This window comes from Tenebrio molitor, chromosome 5, assembly GCF_963966145.1.
Source record: "Tenebrio molitor chromosome 5, icTenMoli1.1, whole genome shotgun sequence".
Classification (NCBI taxonomy): Eukaryota; Metazoa; Arthropoda; class Insecta; order Coleoptera; family Tenebrionidae; genus Tenebrio; species Tenebrio molitor.
The window spans coordinates 7,689,670-7,712,323 of NC_091050.1; the positions used below are offsets into that span (position 1 = coordinate 7,689,670).

Below are 22,654 nucleotides of genomic sequence, written 5' to 3' on the forward strand. Positions count from 1 at the left end.
ACTCAATTATTAATTACTATGAACAAATAGAAGTGATTTTGTTTTATTTATATTTTTAAAATAACGCACCCCGCATTTGTAAAAGCACACTTTAGTGCCTTGTTAAAGCAGACGTATGGCTTTGATCATTTATAATTTATGACTAAATACCTATACATGTAATTATGATATATCAATGTCGTCATAGCTAATGAAAATAAAATTTTTCTAAATAAATTTGAATGTTAAAAGTTATAATGGTTACTAACTTTTTTTCATTCGATTCCTTTTTATCACTTTCTCGTAATCTTTCAATCAAAATAAATGCTGTAAATTTGCATGAATCTACGAAATTATCTGACATTTGGAGATTATAAGCTTATTAAAGTTGTTATCATAACACACATTTCGTTGTTGAGTCATATTACACCACAAAGTACACATGTTTATCGGGTCATGTATTTCTTCCCGCCAAAGTAATGCTCTCCCACTAAGAACGGATAGTACAGCATAAGCGTCACAGTAGCTACATTTGTATAACATGAAAAAAATACAATAAAACAAGGATAGGATGAGGAGGAGAGTACAAATGTACTTAAACAAAATCCATTAACTCGTGAATTACTCGGGTCCCTTGTTTACATAAATACAATAAAGTTTTTTGTGTTGCGGGTTACACAATTTGCACGCCACTGTTTGAACTTCTTTCATGTCCCTCCACTTTCACAATATTATCCAATTGTGTACATTCCCGCTAACTCTTGTGATAATTATGATTTGTAAGGGTCGTATAAAAGGGTTTCGGTTTTGGCGCCTTTTGTTATTCTAATTGTGGTGACCGTTGGTGTACTATCTCGGAGCATTCTTACATAATCCATAATAAAAAAAGAGGTAATTTTTATCGATCTATTATCTCCGTACTTAACGTAATTAATTATAGCACAAACATGCCGCTTTTTAATAAAGAAAATATGCTAACCTTGATCGGTGAAAACAACAAGAAAAATGTCCTCACCGACAATAAAACGAACATTATCAACTACACCAAAGCCGATTCGGGAGTTGCTTGCAAAATTCAAGATGGGAACAACATGGAATTCGATCCAGAATTGGAACCTTTGCTCCGAGAGAACCCCCGCCGCTTTGTCGTCTTCCCGATTCAGTACCCCGACATATGGGCAAAGTACAAAGAAGCGGAAGCTTCATTCTGGACAACAGAGGAGGTTGATCTATCTAAAGATTTGGACGACTGGCGGTTCAAATTGAACGACGACGAACGATACTTCATCACCCACGTTCTCGCTTTCTTCGCCGCCTCTGATGGAATCGTGAATGAGAATCTTGTAGAGAGGTTCAGTCAAGAAGTTCAGGTAACTGAGGCGCGCTGTTTTTACGGGTTTCAGATTGCTATTGAAAACATTCACTCCGAAATGTACAGCATGTTGATTGAAACTTATGTTTCTGATCCTCAAGAGAAAGAGTTTCTTTTCAACGCGATTGAGACGCTGCCCTGTGTTAAGAAAAAGGCTGATTGGGCGTTGCTGTGGATAAACAGTAAAAACGCCACTTTTGGGGAGAGGATTGTCGCGTTCGCGGCAGTTGAGGGAATTTTCTTCTCAGGGAGTTTTGCGGCGATTTTCTGGCTTAAAAAGCGTTCGCTGATGCCAGGTTTAACATTTTCAAATGAACTGATTTCAAGAGATGAAGGCTTACATTGTGACTTTGCCTGTTTGATGTTTTCTCATTTAGTTCAGAAACCTTCCAAAGAAAGAATTCAAAATATAATTCGCGATGCTGTCAAGATTGAGAAAGAATTTTTAACAGAGGCCCTGCCTGTCAGCATGATTGGGATGAACTGTCAGTTGATGTGTCAGTATATAGAATTTGTGGCTGACAGATTGCTGGGTGAACTAGGATGTGACAAAATTTACAATGCTTCAAATCCATTTGATTTTATGACCATCATTTCAAATGAAGGAAAAACTAACTTCTTTGAAAAGAAAGTTGGAGAATACCAAAAAAGCGGCGTCGCATGTAGTCAGGCAGAAGAATATGTTTTAGATGCTTATTTTTAAAGTGTTTTTTTGCGAGTGGCGCTTATGTTTTGTATTATTTTTAATTTCACATTACTTTTACATAACTTATTGTGGTAGCACTTCTAAGTATAAATATATCTATTTAAAGTATATCACTTTATTCAATTACCTAAACCATAAATAAATAGGACATCACAATTTATCACAACTAAAAACCAGCTCTCAGTAAGCTGTCAAGTTGATGGGACAGTTTTTCTTCTTTTGTTTTCCTTGTCTGACATAAAGTTCTGGTTTTAGTGTAAAGATTGATGAAATTATCAACATCAATTCCACCTTTCAGAAAACTATCTGCTATATTTTCACAATCTAATTCAGCTTTTTCAGCAGCTGACCTTAATTGTTGCTAAAAATATAACATGAGTTAAACAATATAAATACATAATTACCAAAACCATCACACCTTGATGTTTATAGGAGAATATTTATCAGACAAATTCTGATACTTCACGTGCAGCCTTTCATTTTCAAATGCTAGTTTTGTGACTTCTTCTATTCTTTGATCAATGTTCCCCCTCAATTCTTTTAACTGTTCTTGCTTTGATAAATTTGATTCTGTAATTAAAATTCACAATTTAAAAATACAAACAGTGAAGAAAATTATACCAGCCAATTCTTCCACTTGTACAATAAGATCATCAAGCAACTTATTTTGGTCTTTAATTGGAGGTAAATCATTTAAAAATTCTTGCTGTCTGTCAACATTGTTGTTTAAAAATTCAAGTTCTTCAGTTGTTAATTTATTTAATTCTGGAAATACCAATCTTTTTGGCAAATGAGTTGGGGAAGAAAAATTGTTAATTGCACTGTAATTTGGGCTAGATCTTTCATTATCTAAAAAAATTATGATAAATCTAATTTGCAAATGTTGAAACAACTACCTCTAATGGGTACAGTTGGAGAGGTAATAGCACTCCCAGGAGTGATGTTAGCTGTGGAACAGTCATTTTTTAAAGGAGGGGGATTTCTTTCAAATTCTCTTATTATTGCTTGCACCACACGTCCTAAGTCAGAATGTATAGTAAACTATGGAAAAACAAAAAAAACAGTAGGACTAGTAGCAGTGACAATTATGATTTTAACTTTCTCACATTCAATAGTCCTGGGGCAGAAACAACTTCACTTTCAGCATTAACCCAGGGGTGTACAATTGCTGGGGATATGGTTAATAAAGGCTTCTCATTTGGAAATTCATTACTTAAAGACACATGTATACAAAGTTCATTGCGACCTGATTTGAAAGCTATTTGATATTCAAGACCCTCACAAATTTCCACAACACTACAAATTAATTATATTGACAAAAGATTAAAAAACATTCTTGCACACATACTTGTCATTGAATATCTTGAGCGTGTTTATTTGATGTTTTCTAATGTCTGCGTCACTCCTATAAATTTTTTGAAACATGTTTTATTGTTCTTAATACACTAAATCACAATAGTTGGTGATTAATATTCGCGTTTTTTAACAATCGGATTTGTTTAGTTTTCGAGAAACCTAACCTTTTGACAGGTAACCAATATCACGTGACGTCATGACATTTTGACATTTACAAGTTGTCAAGTTTCTATGGTCAAGTTCGAATAAAAAGTGTTGAGGTTTGAGGTTATATAAAAGTATTGTAAACACTGTCAAAAACTATAAAATATACGCTAAATATGAGTTTGTGTTTTTTGGCGCTATCACAAGTTCGACAGTGTCGCTATATTTTGATAGGACCATCAATAAATGGTAATATCTCACCAATTTGTTGTTAGCGAAATTTATTTATAACATTACAGAATTATTTATGAGGTACTCATCTACAAAAGAGAATAAACCACTCAGCCCTAGAATGCAAGAGTTTAAGAAAAAATTAAGAGAAACAACTCCTATTGGTAAACTGGAGGAAATATCTGGTAATCATCCTTATCAAGAAAAAGAACCTCTTGAAGGCTGGCCTGAGAATACAAATCCTGTGACTGGTGAAGTTGGTGGACCTAGAGGACCAGAACCAACCAGGTATGGGGACTGGGAGAGAAAAGGGAGAGTTACAGACTTTTAAGACTGCTTTTTCTGGTGAACTTGTAACAAAATTTTGTAAATAGGTATATTGTAATTGAGTGGAGGAGGAAGTGTCACAAGAGTAAGAAAAGCCATATGTATACAAAAATTTTATTTGAATAAAGTTAAAAACTTATACTAGTTGTTACATAGGTTAAAACCTATTATAGCACTTAAAATTTAAATAGTCATTAACACAATGATTCTTGCAACTTGTGTGGAGCAACAGTGGTAATTTTTTTTACTTGATTACTTACCTTTAATGATGTGTACATTGTTTCATTATCATTATGTAAGAAAATATCAAGTTACAGAATCAAATGTTTGCTTAATTTCATTTCAAAATAGAACTAAAATAATACATCAAAAATAAATGAGATATAATTTGTACATTGTTTGGAAAATGTTTAATCCTTGTATTGATTTTCTTATTGGGTACATTTTCATACAAGTCAAAATACCTACAGATTTCTTTTTTAAACATGACTTTCAGTTTTCTTTTTACTTATTTTATTTGGTTAGCAATGAAAAAAAAATCAATTTATTATTATAAATAAAATAGCACCTTGTTGCCGTTTCAGAGACAGATTGAGTTTTTTAGATCATGATTAAAATAAATAAGTGTATAAAATCACATTAACAAAGAAGTATATTATATTTACATATAACACTAACTAAAATAAATAAAGGGCAATGTTTTTGTAAAGGATTCAGTACGAAATCATTTGCGATTATTGAAAGTTTTTTAACTTATGACCAAAAATAAAAAAATCACAGCTAATTATATCTGATCATTTCCACTAATCATCATAAAACATGTATAAAACCTTTTATGAAGGTTTTAATGTTGCTAATATACTCTGTAATCGAAGAGAAATGGTAAATGTTTTTGTTTAAATTTCACTTATATCGCATATATTTTAATAAATATTAAGTTTCATAACGCTGCGTAAAATATTAGACTGTAGCTGAGATTTTTGCCCTTGGGCAAAAATCAAGTCTTACAATGTTTTTTTTTTTTTATTTCCTTGTAACATCGGATTAACATCAGTCAACATATTATATTTAAAATACATGTCTCAGAAATAAGTACATAATTTTTAGTCAGTAAGATCTCGTTAAGAACATTAAAATTGTTATTTACATAAATTAACGAGCTGTTACTCGTATTTTCTGTTTATTTGACCCAATGACAGTGACCGTGAAATAGTAGTTTTTGTAAAATCAGCGCAAAACATTGTGTTTTTGGATTAAAGTTTTTTCGCTCTGCGGCCGAGGATGAACTTTTTAGTTAGTTTTATCCAACTGCAAAAGGCAGGTGTTTACGTCTTGATTCTCTGAAGGGTGAAGGGTGCGGGAGTGCTCCTCGAGCCAGAAAATGTTTTGTGGGGGTAGATGAAGGACATGAAGGTATAGATGGGTAACGAAATTTATGTCAAGTTTTTCAATAATTTTAACTGGATAACTTCAAGGTTTATAAAAAAATATATTTTAATATAATGTTGCTATTAATGAGTTCTATTACTAATTAAAATTAATGTATGTACTTATTTCTCAGACACGTATATTTCTATGTGGATATCTCCATAATCCATAATCATGTCTGTATTCTGAAGGATGACAGAAGCTGCAGTGTAAAAATGTCGTCTAACTTGTTAAAATTTATGCAATTTTAACTAAATCTGAACAAATTCAAATTCAATTTGTATGGGCAGGTCAGGTCAGGTAATTAGGTACTTTCATCTGTATTATATAAAAAAATTAGGTGGTCACATTAACTAGTTCGTCAAATTTTTCGAATGATAACCAGCAAACAAGGTGGTTATTCTAAAAATTATTTCACGCATGTATTGTTAATATATTATTATTTTTCTGTTTCTTAATTAAACAGTATTATCACAATTCTATTAAAATTGAATTTCATTATGGTTGGATTCATATTTATTTTATATGCCACTGAAAACAGAACAGCATTGGAATGTTTTAAGTATGACTACGAGAATAAAAATACTTTATTTTAATCAGGTAAACAAAAAATAACTTATAAACACCACAGGTAATAAAAATGTAGAAACGTTTTGCTTCATAGGTTTTATATTCCTCTGATATTAAATAGTTCGTAAACTTGAAACAAAAAAATCAAATGAGTTACTCACAATACTACACAATAGTACCTTTACGCGATATTTTTCAGTCCGTTGAAAAAAGAACTTACAAAAACATTTAATTCATCGTAAAAATGCTTTCGCCGTTTCAGTGTCCAAAGAGCAACTAAAACTACCAACTTAGTTCAAATTGATTTAATGTTATTTGTTAAAAAAAATCCTGTGGGTCTCAGTCTGGGGTCGTTAAAAATATACAATAGTTATACACTGTGTTTTAACAAAACTGCAACATTTCAAATATAACGATATTATTGGGTAGTATGAATTTAAAATTGTCATTACACAATTGATCGCGTGCATCAGGAAAATTTCGTTTAAATGTCGTCATACTGTTTTTAATCCGGATTTAATTTAATGTTAATTAAAATCGAGACATTATCATATTTTTTTATTTATGAGATGATATTCAGGGTGTAATAAAAATAGGCGGAAATATTTTAAGCCAGAAACCACCAAGAAATTGGGAATTTAAAGTTTTTGAAGGTTCCGTGGATCAATGGTGCGGAAGGCACAAGCGTCTATTACGCATCAAGGACAACATTTTTGGTATTTACTGTGAATACGGTACGCTAAAAGTAAAAGTGTTTTGTCCGTTTTTTCGATACAATTCAGTGTCAGTGTCAAATTTCTTGCGCGGGAATCGTTTTTGTTGTAGCTTTTTACCATTTCACTTTCGTTTGCTCTGCATTAGCGGACCGGCATGAGGTATATTTTGAATTTTTAAATAAGCAATTTCAGAAATCGCAAATCGTCTTCAAATACCTTGGTGATTTGGGGCTTAAAATATTTTCGCCTATTTTAATTACTGAATGTAAAGTACACAAGGAAGCCATTGCTTGAATGTAAAAGAAAAAATTGTATGAATAAAAACGTTATCGTTAAAATTACGAAATGATTGGTTTTTTGACAAATTGCCCACTAATGGCAACGCAGAATGAAAATTGTAAATTCATAAAACCAAAGAATTAAACAATTTTCCAAATGTTAATAAGATTATCCTTTTATATTTTATATTCTCCTTTTTTCACTAGGGAGAACCCTGTTTTTTCTTTTTTAATTTATGCACGAATTTGAAGCTCCGAATAAAAGCACCTACAGCCTTTATGAGGATCAGCCATTTACAGCAAATAATCATTTATTGAATTATTTCTTGTAGGTCTCAAAAAATCTTTTATTTTAGCAAACAAAATAAGAATGTTAAACACACTTTTTTTATTAATTGTATCCGAAATTTATTTAAAAAACAAATTCCCGATTAGCTGCCAACTTTAATTACGAGTCGCACATTTATTTCATTCTAAATTCTAAATTTGAATTCGACTTTTGCAATTTTTGTATGTTTACAATTCAAATACTGTAGTAAATAAATATGTAGATACAACACGCTCATTAAATACACCATGAAACTAAAGGGTGATTAACTCCACAAACGTAAATTTTGACCAGAAATGCACATTTAATTTGAATTTATAAGTGACCCCGATGATATGGCTCGTAACTGGCTAAATACTTATCAGCTAAAATTCTAGAACTCTCTATTACAGCTAGATGTCTCGCATTATCATTTGTTAGTAGCCTCGAGTTGTCGTTAACGTTTGTTAGTAACCTACCGTCGTTAGTCAACAAACGATTATCGTTCGTCACAAGTCTTGGATTTTCATGCACCAACAACCGCGGCGGCTCGGTCATGTTAACCAACAACCTTGTACCGTCGTTCGTCAACAAACGCGTATTGTCGTTGATCAAACCTCTATTGTCAGTCAGCAAATGGGAATTGTCGGTGATGATCCGTGAACCGTCATTCGAGATCATGCGAGTGGTGTCTTGCGTCATCATACGTTGCGGTTCGGGCTGCATCATGCGGTTGTCCGTCTGCATCAATCGATTCGAATGGTCCGGAGGTGGCTGCGGCGGCGGATGCTGATTCTGGAACTTTTGCTCATTCGTATTGTGAAACTTGGGCATTCTCTGCTGAGTCTCTTGATTGTTGTACTTGGGCGACGGCGCGTGCACCTAAAAATCCAGTCATCTCTATAAGTTACAGCACACTTAACGCAAGCCACGAGTTTTGTTCTTTTGAAAGAATTCAATTCCGCCAAGTTCGTTAGATCAATAACGCGTCGAGTTCGTAATATTTACCTTCATGTGGGTATTGAGAGTGCTCGACTGTGAAAATGCTTTGCCGCACGTAACGCAAACGTACGGTCGTTCTCCAGAATGCACCCTCATGTGCCGCAGCAAAATGGTGTTGACAGTAAAACCTCGCCCGCAAACTGTGCAAACGTACGGTCTTTCACCCGTGTGATTTCTCATGTGGTATTTGAGTTTCATCACAGTTGTAAACCTGGAAAATTGCATTTATATAAAAATCCGACTAGAAGCAAAAAAAGTTAGACACCTTTTTTGGCAAACTTGACACTCGATCGGTTTTTCCGTACCGTGAAGTCGTTTATGGCTTGTTAGATCACCCGACTGGCGAAAAGCTTTTCCACAAAAGTCGCAAACGAAAGGACGCTCGTTAGTGTGCGTTCGCATGTGGATTTTCAGACTGGCCTTGGAAACGTATCCGTTTTTGCAGATCTCACACTGGAATGGACGTTCTCCCGTGTGCGTTCTCAGATGCAATTCCAGATTAAATCTCTGGGGGAAGCACTTGCCGCAGATGTTGCACACAAACGGTCTATCTCCAGTGTGTTGTTTTATGTGGACTGACAGACTTGTGGCGTCGGGAAACTCGGTTTTGCAATAATCACAAATGTGTTTCAACAGGGCTGGATCGCCCTCTTTTTTCTCATGGATCTTCATGTGTTTCAGCAAGCTGTTTTCAGCGTAACAACCTTTATTGCATATTTTGCAAACGAAGGGCTTCTCTCCGCTGTGCTTAAGCATGTGTTTATTGAGCAAGGTGGTGTGAATAAATCGTTTCTTGCAAATTTTGCATTCGTGAGGTTTTTGATCTTCAGGCACATGAGTTCGCATGTGATTGTTTAAGTAATTTTCTTCGGTAAATCCTCTAGGGCAAAGCTTACATTTATATGGACGGTCTTCTATATGGGTTCTTAAATGTTTTCTAAACGATTTCATATTTATAAATTGTTTCTTGCACACGTTACATTGATTCGTGTTTCTTTTCAGTTTCTTCGCTGCCAGAACTACAAAAATATAAATATTGAAGATTTTGGTCAACACTCTTGACGTTCAGTATTTATAAAAATAGTACAACAATGATGCATATTTGGTATAATTGAAATAAAATCTTTACCAGCCGCTTTCCCTCCAGCTTTGGCAAGCAATTTCTTCTTCGAAAGTTTGCTCTTTTGAGACTTTGCCGCTTTAAGAAGTTGTCTTTGAGCAATGGCCTTTTCATCGTTCGCATTCTCAGACAACGATGCTTGTAACAAATTGTAGTCGATTTTATAATCATCATCGTCGCTGTCTCCCGATGAGGAGTCCAATCCGAAATTGTCAAGCAGTAAGGTACTCGCAAAATCTGCTGGATGGACTACTTCTTCTTCTTTTCTTTGTCGAATACTAGGAGGTAGACCTAAATACTGCCGAAGATTGGTGTCGGATTGTTCGCATAGTTGTTTGAAAGAATATGCTCTGCTGATTTGGTGAACGCATTGGAGGCAAACTGATCCAGGTAAACCATCCCCACTTTCAATCTGTTGAATTTATATATGGAGAAACAAAGAATCATTATCACGCCGGACTTTTATTCCTGTTTTAGTTTCACAATACAAGATTATCACCATTTCCGTTATTAGATAACAGTACCTAATTAACAGATTCTCCACGTAAAATTTATTTTTGTACCACTTTAATCAAAGATTAATTTAGGGATGTGAAAACTGTCCAAAGGTTCACTTTTCAGTCATAAATTTATTATTTTCATAGAATCTTTTAAGCAAAATTTCCTGTATTTATCAAGAACTTGTGAAATGTATTCCCTTCAGTGACCTAAGTATCTCGTTAATTAATAAGAGACTTGGAGCCATTAATAAATGTAAAAATTCAAGATATTGTTGGTTAATTTATTAAGAATTACATATTGTAAAAAGCATGGCAATGGTATGTTATAATTCATTCCATAAACATCTCACAATTTTCGAAAAAAAATTTCAGCGTTTTTTGATTGCGAAACTATGACGTCATAAAAATTTTTAGATCCAATGCTAAAAATGTTCAAGATTTCACCGTTCAAATATTTTTTTTCTTACCTACCGGAAAAGAATTGCTAGTCAATAGTGGAAGGGAAAAGAAGTCCAATATTAAATTTAACATTTTTTGCACATCTAATTACATATAAATATATAAATAACTATTTTTTTGGCTCACAGGTATTCTGTTCAAAACTTTTCTACTAGTTATTTAAGGTACAAACATCAATTGACTATTTCAGAAGTGATTAAATAATTAATCAAAAAAGATGTTTTGCAAGCGGCGCCTTTGAAAAAAAATTAAATGCAATACATATTTTTTTTAAAGTTTGTTAAATTGCAGTCGAGTTGTAAAAGGTGCGAAAGTCTACAACATTCTAGGACAGAATGTGGAACTTTCTGAAAGAAAAATTAAAAATTTATGTTAACCTGTACGGACGATATTCCAGTAATCAATTCTGCAAGTATCATAGCATGTCCGGTGGATTCGTCGGTCAAGAACACAGACCTCAGTTCTCCTTTTTCCGTGAGGCAAGTCCTACACATCTTGTTTAGATCGAACAAGCTTGGTTCTAATTTAACCACGTCCTCCATGGCAAAGTTAAATTACATCACAAACATAAACACAACAAAAGATGCACAAACACGCAAAGGAAATGGCGAAAATAGATTCTTCCACTGGTCGATTGTGTCCAAGGAGTACTCAATCAGGATCGTGTCTAGATCGTGGAAGTTCGGTACCCATCATCCCCAACAAATTTCAAAATTTACAAAATATTCTAACGTTTCTCGAAGAATTCGATTGCTTAAACAGGATATTGCAAAAAATGACACAAATAAATGTCTGTTCGAAAATGAAAGTAATTTTTGTACGGTATCGAAAGTTTTTTTTATATAATATTAAATTATTAAAGAAAAGTTCAGCGACTGCGGCGACATCTGCAAGTTTGACGTTTGTTTGACAGACGACAGGACAGGACTGAATATGAAATCATATGAAATAATGACAGTAATGTGACAGCCGACGTCGATGGTGTAAAATGACTTCGAATCCGAGGGCGTTCACTCAAAAATTATCTAAGTAAATAAACAAAAAACATTGAAATTGTTTTTGTTTAAATTAAACTTGATTTTAATTTTTTAGACACCACGCCGCCGATGTGCGTCGAAATGTGGCGTGTCATAAAGGCGGCATCATATCGCCGTCGTCTTCCTCTGTAAATTAATTATGATTATTTTTAATTATCACCCTAATCGATTTTTGCAGAGTTGGACAAATGACGTAGTTGATCCGGTCGATTTTGAGGAATTTTTAGGTCAATATCAGAATCTAATAGATCGAGATCCTTTAAGATCAATTCTGGATGTACCTCAAGGAGATGTTGAAGTTGACATAATTGAAAGGCCTATAAGAACATTACAACCTCTTTTACCAGAAGAAAAACTGTACTGTTTGCTTACAAATCTTAAAAACAATTTTCAATGTGAATTTTTAGTGAAACTTTACCACCTCATGTTCAATCTTGTGTCAAATGCTACACTTCAAATTGGAAAGTAGTTAGATACAATCACAGGAATCTCAGCAGCAGTGTTGCAAGCAGAACAAATCTGTCAAAAAGTTTGCAACCTAGTCCCAAACAAGAGTTTGAGATAGACTTTCAACCAAATAATTTTGAGACCACTAGTGAATCTGATTTAACTTCAATTTCTAGTAGTAGTCGTCAAAGTATTGCTTCTTTAGTGTCAGTATCATCTTGTGGAGATACTCTCACACCTAGAAATTCATGGGCTTCACTTGATCTGAGACATTCTGCAGGAGATCCGCTGATCTCTGAAATTCTAGAGCAAAATGCGCCAGAGGCCTTAGATCAATTGAATGAAAGTCGCCGTCAGACTGAACGTCAGGATACCTTATTCACACTTTGTTCAATTCCTGGTGATAAAGATGTAGGTGAACCTATTGAAAGGCGGTTGCCTGCAGCGCCCCCATCTGAACATCTGGGTCATAGGATTCTGGTCAAATGTCATCAATTAACGTAAGCCCAAGATCTTTTAACGCTGCGTTATAGTGCAGTAAATTTAAATATTTTGCAAATGATTTTTTTCATCATGTTAGTTTTTTGCAACTGGTTCATTTAATGCTTTATTCACCAACTGTTATACAGGTGAATTCGAAATACGTCATAATCTTAAAACCCCAGGATCTTCAGGACGTGAATAAACCGCAAATGTGGTTAAACATTTTAAATTCATAAAGTCCAATTTAACTTAATTCCATCCCGAACGAGACGCTTTTGAAAGTTCTAATAAATCGAAACATGAATATCCGCAAAAACGATTTAAAAACCGAGAGTGACAAAACCTTGTTTTGAATGAAAAACACTTTAAACACAGCCGCAAAAACGTGTAACATTAAGAGTGAAAACCAAGTGAAAGGAAAAGTCAAAGCAAAAACCACAACTACCGTATTTACAATTATTAGACACAATGTTCAAAATGTCGATCGTGATTTCTAATACACGCCTGTACCCTTCAATGTAGATTGTCCCGAACCCTTGCGAGACTTGCTGCGTCGTCCGGGATTTGCGCTGATGCATATGAGTTAAAAACTCCGTTAACAACACTATTCGAAATGTAGCATTTTCCCGTAGACAACAACCAGAAATGTATGCGAATGCGGAACACGAGACGCTGGAAACTTTTCGCGATACAAAGCTTGTGCCCTTAAGCCAACACCATCTGCACTTCCGTAACAAAGTACCATATCGGTCATTTCACTATTGGCATAATTTCCCATGATAATGACACATTGAGACACAAAATTCCAACCAAACAATAGCCGAAGGTCACACTGAACGCAACTAATGTGCACGCGGTCCTAGCACCCCCGTAACAAAACTTTTTGCCCCTTTTTTGCGTTGCACTCGATAACTTTTTAAATCTTACTATCCGTCCTAGCGTGATATCAGTGGCGTACTCAACTTTTGTGGTTGAAGTTTACATGGCTTTTCTGCCCTTATGCGGATCGATAGCCTAAAACTGAATGCACGGGATTTTTACAATTGGTTTGAAGATCCTGGGGTTTCAAGATTGTGACGTATTTCGAATTCACGTTGTATAACATTTAACAATGCACTTTACTGAAGTATGGTAAAATTGACTTGTGTAGGTTGGATTTGGAAGTGGAACCGTTGTTTGCTTCTATGGCTTTGTACGACTGCAAAGAGCGCAAAAAAATATCGGAGACGTTTTATTTTGATTTAAATCCAGAAGGTTTGAAAAGAATGTTAGGAGGTCACGTGCCTTTTAGCGACACAAGTACTCTCGCAAGAGGCTGTATATTCAATATTTCAAATCCATCTCCAGATTTGTTTTTGGTGGTGAGATTAGAGAAAGTTCTTCAAGGTGATCTCAGCGAGTGTGTAGAACCGTATATGAAAGAAGAAAGGGTAATTAATTAGTTTTTGTTAAAATATTCCCTTACGAGATGATTTTAGAATCGAGATAAGCTTAAAGCAAACGCCGTAGCAGTTTGCGAACGTTTGGGAAAATACAGACAGGCGTTCGCATGGACTGGTATATATTTAATGAACGTCATAAATGGAGGAAACTCTATGGATCGAGATTCCGATAGGGATTCGTTTAGTTCTAGTTCAACCACAAACAGCTTAGGTAGGTACTCGCGCTTTGACAATAAAATATTTAAAAAAATTAAAAACGAAACGTTTTCAGATCGTAAGTTGGGCAGTAGTAGTCTCGAACAATTGCGTAGAAGAGCGACAGACATGGGAAGTTTAACACGGAGAGGTTCTTTAGAAAGGAGAACGGACAAGAGACGTTCATGGTCACCCGACCACTTAGCATCAACTCTCGAGTCTTTTCGACCTATCACTCTAACAGTATCTTCATTTTTTAAGCAGGAAGGTGAAAAGTTGCGCGACGAAGACCTGTACAAGTGCCTTCACGAATTAAAAAAACCAACTACGATACTTAAAAAGTTGAAATGCATCCCCGCCACTCTCAAATTAGAGATTGCACCGTCTCCCGGCGAATATAAAAATTGTTTAACGACAGAACTCGTCAAGTTGTACCCTTATCCGGACGATAAGGGCCGACCCGTGAAGGAACTGCTAGAATTTCCGTTGAAAGAAGTGCTTTTACCCCATTACAATTACCGAAACTTACTCTTCGTCAGTCCGAAGGAATTGAATTTTTCTAATCGAGCCGGTTCGGCCAGAAATCTGACTGTTAGGGTTCAGCTAATGACGGGGGAAAATGAACATCAAGCCTTGTACAACATCTACGGGAAGTCTAGTTGCCCAGAAATGACGAACGAAGCGTACACTGTTGTGACTTACCACAGCAAAAATCCATTCTTTTATGACGAAATCAAAATGAAACTTCCCGCTGCGTTGTCCGATAATCATCATTTGTTGTTCACGTTCTATCACATTTCTTGCCAAAAGAAAGTCGAACAGTCTTCAGTGGACACTCCAGTGGGGTACACAGTGAGTCAGTTGTAAAATTGAAAAATTATTTTTGCAATGAGTGGGGTTTCAGTGGCTTCCTTTGATTCGCGATGGTAGATTAATTTCTGGAGAGTTTTGTTTACCAGTTATGTTGGAAACACCACCAAAGAATTACAGTTATATTCCTCCCGACGTTTATTTACCAGGCACAAAGTGGTTGGACAACCACAAAGGACTCTTCACTGTTCATTTAGATTCGGTTTCGTCAGTTCACACCCACGATCCCGCTGTTGAAAAATTCTTATCGGCTTATGACTACGTACATACGGGAGTCATACCACCTAGATTGGGGGAAGCAGGATTGGAAAAGGAGTTTCGGTGTGTTTCACGCGTCAATTTGTCGTAAGATATTTAATATTGTTGTTGCAGGGACGCATTGTTAGGTTTAGCGGGAGCTAAGCCGGAAAGTATCGTTAAAAATTTGCCTCTAATTTTTGACAACGTGTTAGAACTCCTGGTTCAACCACCGAGAATCTCCGGTCATATCTTGAATATCGGCCAGACCACATTTGACGCTTTTTGTTTGTTATTAGAAAATATATCGGTGAGAATTGAAACTACATAACGCGTATAAATTCGCTAAACAATTTTTATCTTTAGAAAATCGACTTGTCAGTAGATCAACATTCTCGCAATGCGCTTTTAGCAACTTACATCCAATACCAGTGCAACCTGCCACATCCGCTTTCTTCAAGTCCACACAGTTCCCCCGAATGGGAAGAAGGAGGTTCGTTGACTCGCAGCAATTCAAATCCAGATCTAGAGGTGGCTCATCTTCAACAATCCAGAGGCTTAGACAGAGCAGCTAGCATGAGAGCTACGAATAACGATCAAATCAGTTCCAGCATCAACACTTGTCAAAGAATTGTCCACCACGAGATCGCTTTGCAGTGGGTCGTCTCCAGCGGTAGAATCAAAGATTTAGCAATGCAAAACGCGTGGTTTTTATTCGAGTTGATCATCAAGAGTATGGTCGAACATTTGGCTCACACCAGAAGTCTGGAAGCACCGAGAAAAATGCGATTCTCGGAACAGTTCCTCGACGACATATGCTCCTTAGTTCACACCATTACAGCCGAGATAATCGCACATTCTACAAGTGATATCAGAAGAGCGCACACGTTAAACGCAGCTTTGGCATTCTTCTTTTTCGATTTGTTGTCGATTTGTGATAGGGGTGCGGTGTTTAACGCGTTGCGCTACTACAATAAACAGTTGCAAGCGAAGATAATGTCAATGCAAGACGCCGCAGTTCTTGTCGAGTTAAAACTGGAATGTGCGAGGATTGTTTGCAGTCATGAGCACTACGTAGCGTTGAATCTCCCATTTGCCACACCTTTTATGGCGACTGGTCCTTCAGTGTCTCCGAGTCCGAGCGTTACAAGCTCGACCAGTCAGAATTCTTTCTTGTCGGGACCCCCTCCCAGTCAGGAGAGAGTCAGCACGTTCGCCGAGCTGTCGCCAGAATACAGACAACATCATTATTTAACCGGAATTGTGTTAACCGATGTCACAAGTATACTTCTAGACATGAAGTAAGTTCTTGTAGCAGTTTGCGATGTTTTTCTGATTTTAATCTGTTGTAGCAAACCGAATCTCCACGTTAAGGCCGTCGATACGATAAAATCGTTGCTATCGTGGCACGACAGTGACGCGCGGTACTCGACGCCGGAAGCTCGACGTCGTGTGGCAGCTCTTTATTTGCCTCTCCTTTCGATAGCCATGGATGTGTTACCACTGCTTCATCGCTGGGCTAGTGATAAAACAGACCGTTACCCCACGGAAGATGAGCCCGCTAACATTAATCAAACCGTAGCACTTGCCATCGCGGGTAAAGTGTCGCCAGTCACTTGTGACAATTTGCAATCGGTAAAAATTCATAAATACCACAATCTGTTGTAGTCTGTAACGGTCATTTCAGAATCGAAAATCGGGAATCAGTGCCGAAGTGACAAGAAATCTTCTAACTTGCGTCTTATGGGTACTCAAGAATGTGGAGCGCGAGTCTTTGTCGCAATGGCTGGGCGAACTAACATCTTCGCGACTCGCGACCCTCCTGCATCTTCTAGACGCGTGTACCAGTTGTTTCGAGTACAGACCGAGACGCAGAGCTCCACCGCCGTCGGGTTATGCACACGCGCAAGTGTCTCAAGACGGCCTGTCGCTACTCGAAGATGTTATTTTGGGGCAAGGTTCCGCGAGAGAGATGATGCAAAGGAGAAAAGGCGGCATTCAGAATATCGGTTCTTCGGAAACTAAGCTGAGGTGGAGGAAGGAACAGATGGCTTACAGGCCGATTGCCGATGTGGTCGACAGGCCGAAGGAAGATCTCTACAATGACGTCCACTTAGAAGGACATTTCGCCACGGAGTGTTCGTTTATTATTCTGGACACTTTGGAAAGGTGTGTAGCGACAGTTGCACAGTGGGACTCGCAACAGTACTTGGTGGGACTGGCTTTGACCGTTCTGCTGCACGCACTGAGCAAAAACCAGAGTACAACGATTTTGCCTCACTTGTTTGCGTCGCAGCGAAATCTCGTGTTTAAGGTAACGCATCAAAAATATATTATTCGTACGTCGATTTGTACAATAGATTTGTTGTGTTCAATTTTTTTCGTAACTAGGAAAAACTTCCAATAAATTCAATACCGCAATTGCATCACTTGACCTCCAGTTTTTTTGTTTTGTTTATTAACGTACCAATGACGTTCCACTTGAAGCTTTTTTTCTTGTATTGTCATGTAAATTAGTTGCAAATTCGATTATTCTGTTCAGTTCCATAGTGCTCTGTTTGACGAAGAAAGCACTCACTGCGCCGACCTTTGCCTCTTGCTTCTGAAGCACTGTGGCTCCCAAATTGCCTCGGTGAGGTCGCAAGCTGCTGCGTCCTTGTACTTGTTGATGAGACAGACTTTCCAAATCGGAAACGTGAGTTGTTACCTAAAACAGTTCGCTTTTTATTAAAGTTTTTGTAGAATTTTGCACGCGTCAAGATGCAAGTTACGATGTCGCTGAGTAGCTTGGTGGGGACGTCGGCTTCTTTCAGCGACGAATCCCTTCGCAGATCTTTGAAGACGATTTTAGAATACGGCGAGAGAGACACGGAATTGCAGGAGACGACGTTCCCCGAGCAGGTGCGCGATTTGGTCTTCAACTTGCACATGATTCTGTCCGACACGGTGAAGATGAAAGAGTTCCAAGAAGATCCTGAAATGCTTCTCGACTTGATGTACAGAATTGCCAAAGGGTATCAGAATTCGCCCGATCTGAGACTGACGTGGCTGGAAAACATGGCCCAAAAGCACATGGAGAGGAGCAACCACTGCGAAGCAGGCATGTGTTTGGTACATTCGGCGGCTCTGGTGGCTGAGTATCTGGTCATGTCCGAGTCTTCGCCTCATTTGCCCGCTGGGGCAGCGGCCTTGGAGAGAGTCAGCCCGAACGTTTTAGAGGAGAGCGCCGTTTCAGATGACGTGTTGAGTCCAGAGAAAGAAGGAGGGTGTTTGGGGTCGCATTTCACGGAGGCCGGTCTGGTGGGGCTCTTGGAGCAAGCCGCGAGTAGCTTTCACGTGGCCGCGATGTACGAACCGATGAACGATATCTACCGAGTTTTGATTCCGATCGCGGAAAATAACAGAGATTTTAAAAAGTTGGCCAACATACACGGGTGAGACGAGAAAAATGTCCGCTACGATTTTTGCGTAACTAATCAACGACGTATTCTAGCAAACTACACGATGCGTACACTCGAATCGATCAGTTGCAAGGAAAAAGAATGTTCGGAACGTACTTTAGGGTGGGTTTTTACGGTTCGAAATTCGGCGATTTGGATAGGGAAGAGTTCATCTACAAAGAGCCAACTCTGACTAAACTTCCAGAAATATTTAGCCGGTTGGAGGTATTACGAGCCGCGCAATAAATCACGACTTTTGCAAACGATCAACTTTAATTTCAGAATTTCTACGCGGAAAGGTTTGGACCGGAAAACGTGATAATAATAAAGGACTCGAACATAGTGGACATCAGTGCGTTAGACCCTGACAAGGCGTACATTCAAATAACTTACGTGGAGCCCTATTTTGAACAGTACGAGTTGAGGTACCGCCAAACTCATTTCGATCGGAATTTCAACATCAGTGAGTTTAATCACATTCGGCGTTTTCGTACTATAGTGTGAAATTACAGAAAGATTCGTCTACGCAACTCCATTCACGATGACTGGAAAAGCGCATGGGGAATTACGCGATCAGTACAAACGCAAAACCATTTTAACAACAGCTGTACACTTTCCGTATGTCAAAACGCGTATTCAAGTAGTCGGTAGGGTACAAATCACCCTGACTCCGATAGAGGTACGGTTTTCGTCTTATTTAGTCGGAATTATCATTAAGTGTGTTTAGGTTGCGATCGAGGATATCCAGAAGAAAACTAACGAGTTGGCAGCTGCTACTCAGCAGGAACCTCCAGATCCGAAGATTTTGCAAATGGTTTTGCAGGGTTGCATTGGAACAACTGTGAATCAGGGGCCGTTGGAAATGGCTTTGACGTTTCTGCCGAGTGACGGTAAAGCCTTAACAAGACTCCAAAATAAATTAAGGTTGTGTTTTAAGGATTTTTGTAAAAAGTAAGTGAGCTTATTATTTATTAATTTTTATTAATTACGTGTGCTTATCTGTTGGGAACAAATATTCAGATACGAAATAACATATAATTTAGAAATAAATGATTACAGCAAGTAGGGCGGGATGATTTATTGTGATTATACGTGGCGACACGCTTTGTTTGTAGATGTTTGGATGCCTTAAAGAAAAATCGAAATTTAATAGGACCAGACCAAAGAGATTACCAAAGAGAGTTGGACCGAAATTATAAACGCTTTACTGATAAGTTACAGCCTTTGGTTAATCCTCAAAATATCACCATAATTTCTGCAAGGTAAACAATCATTTTACTTATCCAAAGTACATACAATTAATAATAACAAATTTTCAGCCCACACAAGTATCCCAACAGCGAATCGACTTATTTACGATGGTAGAATGAGGAACCCAGCAATATCATTTATTGATAATCATTATTACACAAGTATTAAAAAGATCGTCATTTGATGAGTCAATTCAGTGTAAACAAGCGCTTTCATAATATAATGGATCAAATATAAATTAGTTTGTAACACGATAAAGTACTTTTGTATTATTACAAAAATATATATATTAGGTACGCATTTGTATATCCAACTATAAATAAGAAATAAACAATATTTAATAATTCATATGTGAATAGTAATCCTGAAACACTTGAACATAGATTTCTTTCTCGGATTGTGTCATTTCGGCAATAATAGTGTCATTGATGTCGGTTATATTGTAAACACGATTTCCGACAGTAACTGTGGGAACAATTCCATCGTCTTCCTCGCTGTCTGAATTTTCTATGTCGCCGGTCTCTTCTTTAACTTCGTTCAATTCGTCAGAACTCGAGTCTGATTCGTTATTTAACCCCTTGAGGGCGTTGGCAGCCAAGTTTGATGGTCTCTTTTCGTGTGCCAACAATACGCTCATGATATCGTCGGTCTTGCCGTTATTACTCGTTTCATTGGCCGCGTCAATGATAGAATCTGCAGTTTTACTGGAATCAAGTTCAGAATCTTTTGTTATGACTGTGGATTCCATCATCCAAATTGGCGCTTCCTTTCTCGCGTTGGCTCCTGCTGTGTTGTTCTCGTCGCCAATCGTAACGTCAACCCGGGTTTCTTCAACGACAAATCCGGCATTCCTTGTTGCTTCTCCAGACCAGTTTTCTTGAGAATGTGACACAAACTTCTTGTCTAATCCTCGAATTGTGCTTATATCCACAGGTTCTGGTTCCAGCACTTCAGGAGCCAGTTTAATTCCTTCCACTTCACGTAATAAAATATAAAGCGGTTCCAGTTGTTCGTTAAATTTCGCTAAAAGCAGACGAGAATCCTTTTTTGGAAGCGCTGACATGTCTTCTTCCACAACTTCTCTACAGAAGGTGCACCGAAATTCGCTTGTGGTGTAATCAAATAACTGATCCGCTTCTAAATCGGTGAACGTCTTTAGACACCCGGGGCACTTGAAACTCGCTCGACTTGTTGCATCTCGTTCTTCCGTTTCAAGACGTTTTCGCATGAGATCTAATTTGTATTTCACCACGTTCACAAAAGTCTTATAATTAATGAAGTAATAGTTTACTTTTTGGGCTTTACTGTCAGCCCCAGTTTCCATTCGTAATCTCACTTGAATAAATTTGTCGTTTTTTAATGTAGCTATGCGGGCACGCAGCATTTTCCTTTCGAATTTTAAAAGTTCACAAATATCGTCCTCTTTCATACACGGATTTCGCACCAGCATGTCTACTATTAGGGCATCTTCAATCGTATAAAAACCTCTTACCACTAACCTGGCGAGCTGCTTAAGACTGCTGGGCACCTCTGTCACTAATCTTTCTTCGTTGCTCATTTTAAAATGAATGTACAAAACTTCACCATTTACATTTTCATTTTTCACTCTTATTTATTTATCAAACTTGTAGGCACTTTGCAACTACTTTTTGAAAAATAGGCTAAACAACATAACCAACAAATTTCACAGCTGACAGATTTTTAGGTTATGAATATGAAATTATTTCTATGGAAATCTCCAAGCGATATGGCGCTTTTTTTTAAATCTAACCTCATTATTTTTTTCTATAATTGATTCAAAAAATTGGTATTCACGCACAGTTATCTATGCGTGAAGTGGGTCATTTTCTTACATATAATTTTTTTTTACATTGTAACATTGAAACTATAGAAACAAAGATAACAGGGGGATAACAGTGTGAAATGCGATTTCACACCACGGCCTCCTAGATATGACAAGAGACAAGTCTCTTATCCAGCCCTGCGCGTCAGCAAAATGTTTGTGATTTCGAAATGACATTTAATGGGAGTACTTAAGCTCCCTCTTTTGAATCGAAGTTAAAAGCACAAAAATGTGTAATATTGGTTGCATACTTTTTTTAACTCATATCAAGCATTAAACCCTTGTTAATCGTTGCAGTACCTCTTTTATTAAATTTTACAGTGTGTAGTTTTCGTTGTTCTTGTTTTCTAATTGCATAAATGGCAAAAAAAAATGTTGTTAAAAAAATTAATGCTAGTAGGCAACCAATCGTGCACCGTACCGCACCGCACTCTTCAAAACAAAAATAATGCCTTGAACTACGAATGCGCACGGCCGGATAGACTAAAAGTCTATCGTTATATCTAGGAGGCCGTCTTTCACACACGTAAGCTTTTCTGTTTTTCCACTTCACGCACTGTTTTCTACCGTCCGATCAACAATTATTTAGATCAAAGAAGGCGTTGAAATCTCGGCCGCATGTTGACGACGATAGAAGTATTTCTGGTTCCATATACCCTTTACAATTTAAATTTCGAAATACCACCCAGAACCGACCCGGAGCCGACCCTGAACTGACCCGGAGCCCACCCGGACTCGACCCTGAACTGGCCCGGAGCCCACCCCGAACTGCCCCGGAGTTGACCCTGAACTGCCCCGGAGCCGACTCTGAACTGACCCGGAGCCCACGTCAATTCACTTTATACAAAATGGACGTTTCGTCACATTTGCAATTGTAAAATTAATTCCTATCAACACAAAAAAATAAGCAATTC

At 37.4% G+C, this 22,654-nt stretch overlaps 6 protein-coding genes across 6 annotated transcripts; 3 read left to right on the top strand and 3 right to left on the bottom strand.

Annotated features, from left to right (window-relative positions):
* The first annotated feature begins 676 nt into the window (after positions 1–676).
* Positions 677–2,165, top strand: RnrS (ribonucleoside-diphosphate reductase subunit M2). The gene is made up of 2 exons (XM_069049367.1): positions 677–870; positions 920–2,165. Exon 2 carries the CDS (start codon positions 927–929, stop codon positions 2,052–2,054), a length of 1,128 nt encoding a protein of 375 aa, XP_068905468.1. The 5' UTR covers positions 677–870; positions 920–926; the 3' UTR covers positions 2,055–2,165.
* Positions 2,157–3,546, bottom strand: Vsp37A (Vacuolar protein sorting 37A). Its single transcript, XM_069049368.1, has 6 exons — positions 3,406–3,546; positions 3,164–3,353; positions 2,954–3,098; positions 2,679–2,906; positions 2,476–2,627; positions 2,157–2,418 (listed from the first exon to the last, which is right to left on the bottom strand). Exons 1-6 carry the CDS (start codon positions 3,480–3,482, stop codon positions 2,224–2,226), a joined length of 987 nt encoding a protein of 328 aa, XP_068905469.1. The 5' UTR covers positions 3,483–3,546; the 3' UTR covers positions 2,157–2,223.
* A 119-nt stretch (positions 3,547–3,665) lies between these two features.
* On the top strand, positions 3,666–4,254 carry LOC138132042 (succinate dehydrogenase assembly factor 4, mitochondrial-like). Its single transcript, XM_069049370.1, has 2 exons — positions 3,666–3,806; positions 3,857–4,254. The coding sequence occupies exons 1-2, from the start codon at positions 3,734–3,736 to the stop codon at positions 4,117–4,119; spliced, it is 336 nt and encodes a 111-aa protein (XP_068905471.1). The 5' UTR covers positions 3,666–3,733; the 3' UTR covers positions 4,120–4,254.
* Positions 4,216–11,267, bottom strand: LOC138132037 (zinc finger protein 583-like). The gene is made up of 5 exons (XM_069049365.1): positions 10,873–11,267; positions 9,546–9,948; positions 8,682–9,435; positions 8,423–8,627; positions 4,216–8,296 (listed from the first exon to the last, which is right to left on the bottom strand). Exons 1-5 carry the CDS (start codon positions 11,035–11,037, stop codon positions 7,751–7,753), a joined length of 2,073 nt encoding a protein of 690 aa, XP_068905466.1. The 5' UTR covers positions 11,038–11,267; the 3' UTR covers positions 4,216–7,750.
* Positions 11,268–11,403: 136 nt separating this feature from the next.
* Positions 11,404–20,243, top strand: Zir (Zizimin-related). Its single transcript, XM_069049364.1, has 20 exons — positions 11,404–11,524; positions 11,588–11,660; positions 11,711–11,889; positions 11,940–12,479; positions 13,613–13,892; positions 13,941–14,115; positions 14,176–14,951; positions 15,004–15,290; positions 15,342–15,516; positions 15,573–16,507; positions 16,559–16,841; positions 16,894–17,520; positions 17,749–17,901; positions 17,949–18,640; positions 18,700–18,871; positions 18,929–19,109; positions 19,159–19,325; positions 19,374–19,597; positions 19,762–19,908; positions 19,966–20,243. The coding sequence occupies exons 1-20, from the start codon at positions 11,484–11,486 to the stop codon at positions 20,009–20,011; spliced, it is 6,153 nt and encodes a 2,050-aa protein (XP_068905465.1). The 5' UTR covers positions 11,404–11,483; the 3' UTR covers positions 20,012–20,243.
* Positions 19,608–21,631, bottom strand: TfIIEalpha (transcription factor IIEalpha). Its single transcript, XM_069049366.1, has one exon. The coding sequence runs from the start codon at positions 21,453–21,455 to the stop codon at positions 20,235–20,237; it is 1,221 nt and encodes a 406-aa protein (XP_068905467.1). The 5' UTR covers positions 21,456–21,631; the 3' UTR covers positions 19,608–20,234.
* Positions 21,632–22,654: the final 1,023 nt, after the last annotated feature.